The sequence below is a fragment of the Mycena indigotica genome (genome assembly GCF_014461135.1).
Source record: "Mycena indigotica strain 171206Taipei chromosome Unknown Mind.scaff0011, whole genome shotgun sequence".
In the NCBI taxonomy this organism is placed as follows: domain Eukaryota; kingdom Fungi; phylum Basidiomycota; class Agaricomycetes; order Agaricales; family Mycenaceae; genus Mycena; species Mycena indigotica.
In genome coordinates, this window is record NW_023503010.1 from 3265650 (window position 1) to 3267181 (window position 1532).

General features: G+C 51.2%; 1 protein-coding gene across 1 annotated transcript; it reads left to right on the forward strand.

The window, feature by feature from the left end:
- Positions 1-239: 239 nt before the first annotated feature.
- Positions 240-952, forward strand: MIND_01208500 (uncharacterized protein; the record flags this gene model as incomplete). The annotated part of the gene is made up of 4 exons (XM_037368593.1): positions 240-364; positions 415-465; positions 514-603; positions 652-952. 4 exons carry the CDS (start codon positions 240-242, stop codon positions 950-952), a joined length of 567 nt encoding a protein of 188 aa, XP_037215519.1.
- Between the last annotated feature and the right edge of the window lie 580 nt (positions 953-1532).

A 1532-nucleotide genomic window follows, 5' to 3' on the forward strand; every position in this document is an offset into this window, starting at 1 on the left:
CGCAGCATACTGGTCGCAGGCACACCATCGCATATGCCCGCAATGACGATGATCAGTGCAACATGCGAAAGAATTTCACCTGCCCGAACGCATTTCCCCGGGCCTCTTTTTCTTCCCGATTCTCACTCCATGGACCGTGCACTCCTGTCTCCAAATGGTTCGTTATGTGTATTACAAAGTATGCTGACGAAGACTCGGATGAGGACGAAGTGTAGTAACTAGTCAAGTAGTCGACGATCATGTTCCCATCACACAAAAAAATGACAGTTGATTTGATTTATGCCTTTCTCTTTCCGACTATGTGCACCAATGCGGGTAACGATGTCCAAGGCAGGCGCCTGCGCCCCATGGACTATCAAACGGAGTAAGCTGCCATCTACCCCGTTAGTTAAATGGATGCTCACATCTGAATAGGCTCAAGCGCAAACAGGACCGAAACGCGAAAGCCAAGGCACATATGGCCAGGTGCGCAATATCTCCATTCCCGCAGTGTGAGGCTTACCTTGTATCTAGAAAGCGGGCCGCTCTTAAATCTGCTGCACCAGAAATACAGAAACGAGTAGCTGAACGGACTCGCCTGTATCGCAAACGGTATCGAAAACGGTGGGTTTGCTACAGGGATTTCGATTTTTGGAGTAATATTTCTATCAGGCGACGTGACACGTTGCTTGAAGGTGAGGCGAAGCAACGAAGTAACACGGAGGGACACTGGGATGGCGCAGTAGAGTACTGGAGTCGGTTTTGGCCAAACCACCCACACTTCCCTCCCGTCATGCTGGATTACGCGCGATCATCATTTCTTCTCCCTCCTCCTCCGCACCTGCTGGATCCTTCGATGTTGGCATGCCCCATTCCTCCCTTTCCTCCCCAAGTACCACTGCTAGATTTCATGTATCCTTTGCGCCCCCCCTCATTAGATCATCTGTCCCTCGCTTTATCTCCCACTACTTAGGTATCCTTGCTGTCTATTCTCTGCTCTGTGTATTGTACTCGGTCCTTAGCTTGTTGCGCAAATTAGCACCCCAGTTTCTTTCGAGCCAAAATCCGATTTGATAATGTCATGAGCATGAGTAAGCTACTGATTAGTCAGCGACAGTCTACACGTTTCCGACGTCCTCGAGCTTTTGGAACATCTTTCGACCGCTTGCCGCGCGTAAGTCTCTAGCCTTGGTCCACTCATGAAGGCGTTTGCGCGATTTAGCGTCCCGCATCGTCTTCGCTTGGAACTCCAGCTCCCGATCCGCCATCCCTCCTTTCTGAAGCCACCGCACAACAGACGAGTGCAGAAACTGCGAAAAGACGAATTGCTTCTCATCGGGCGCGACCGGGACGAAACTATATGCCTGGGCTCCAGCAGGAATGAGGAAGGTGTCGCCACAACGAACGGGTATGATTCGATGCTCCCCATGCATCATTAGATGCCCTCCGTGGTTCGATTTCCAATCGCCCAGAAGGGTCATGGCCAATATATCGGTGAACCGCACATCCCATCGTTTCTGCGGCTGTGCTGAATCCTCGCCAAGAAGTCGCAA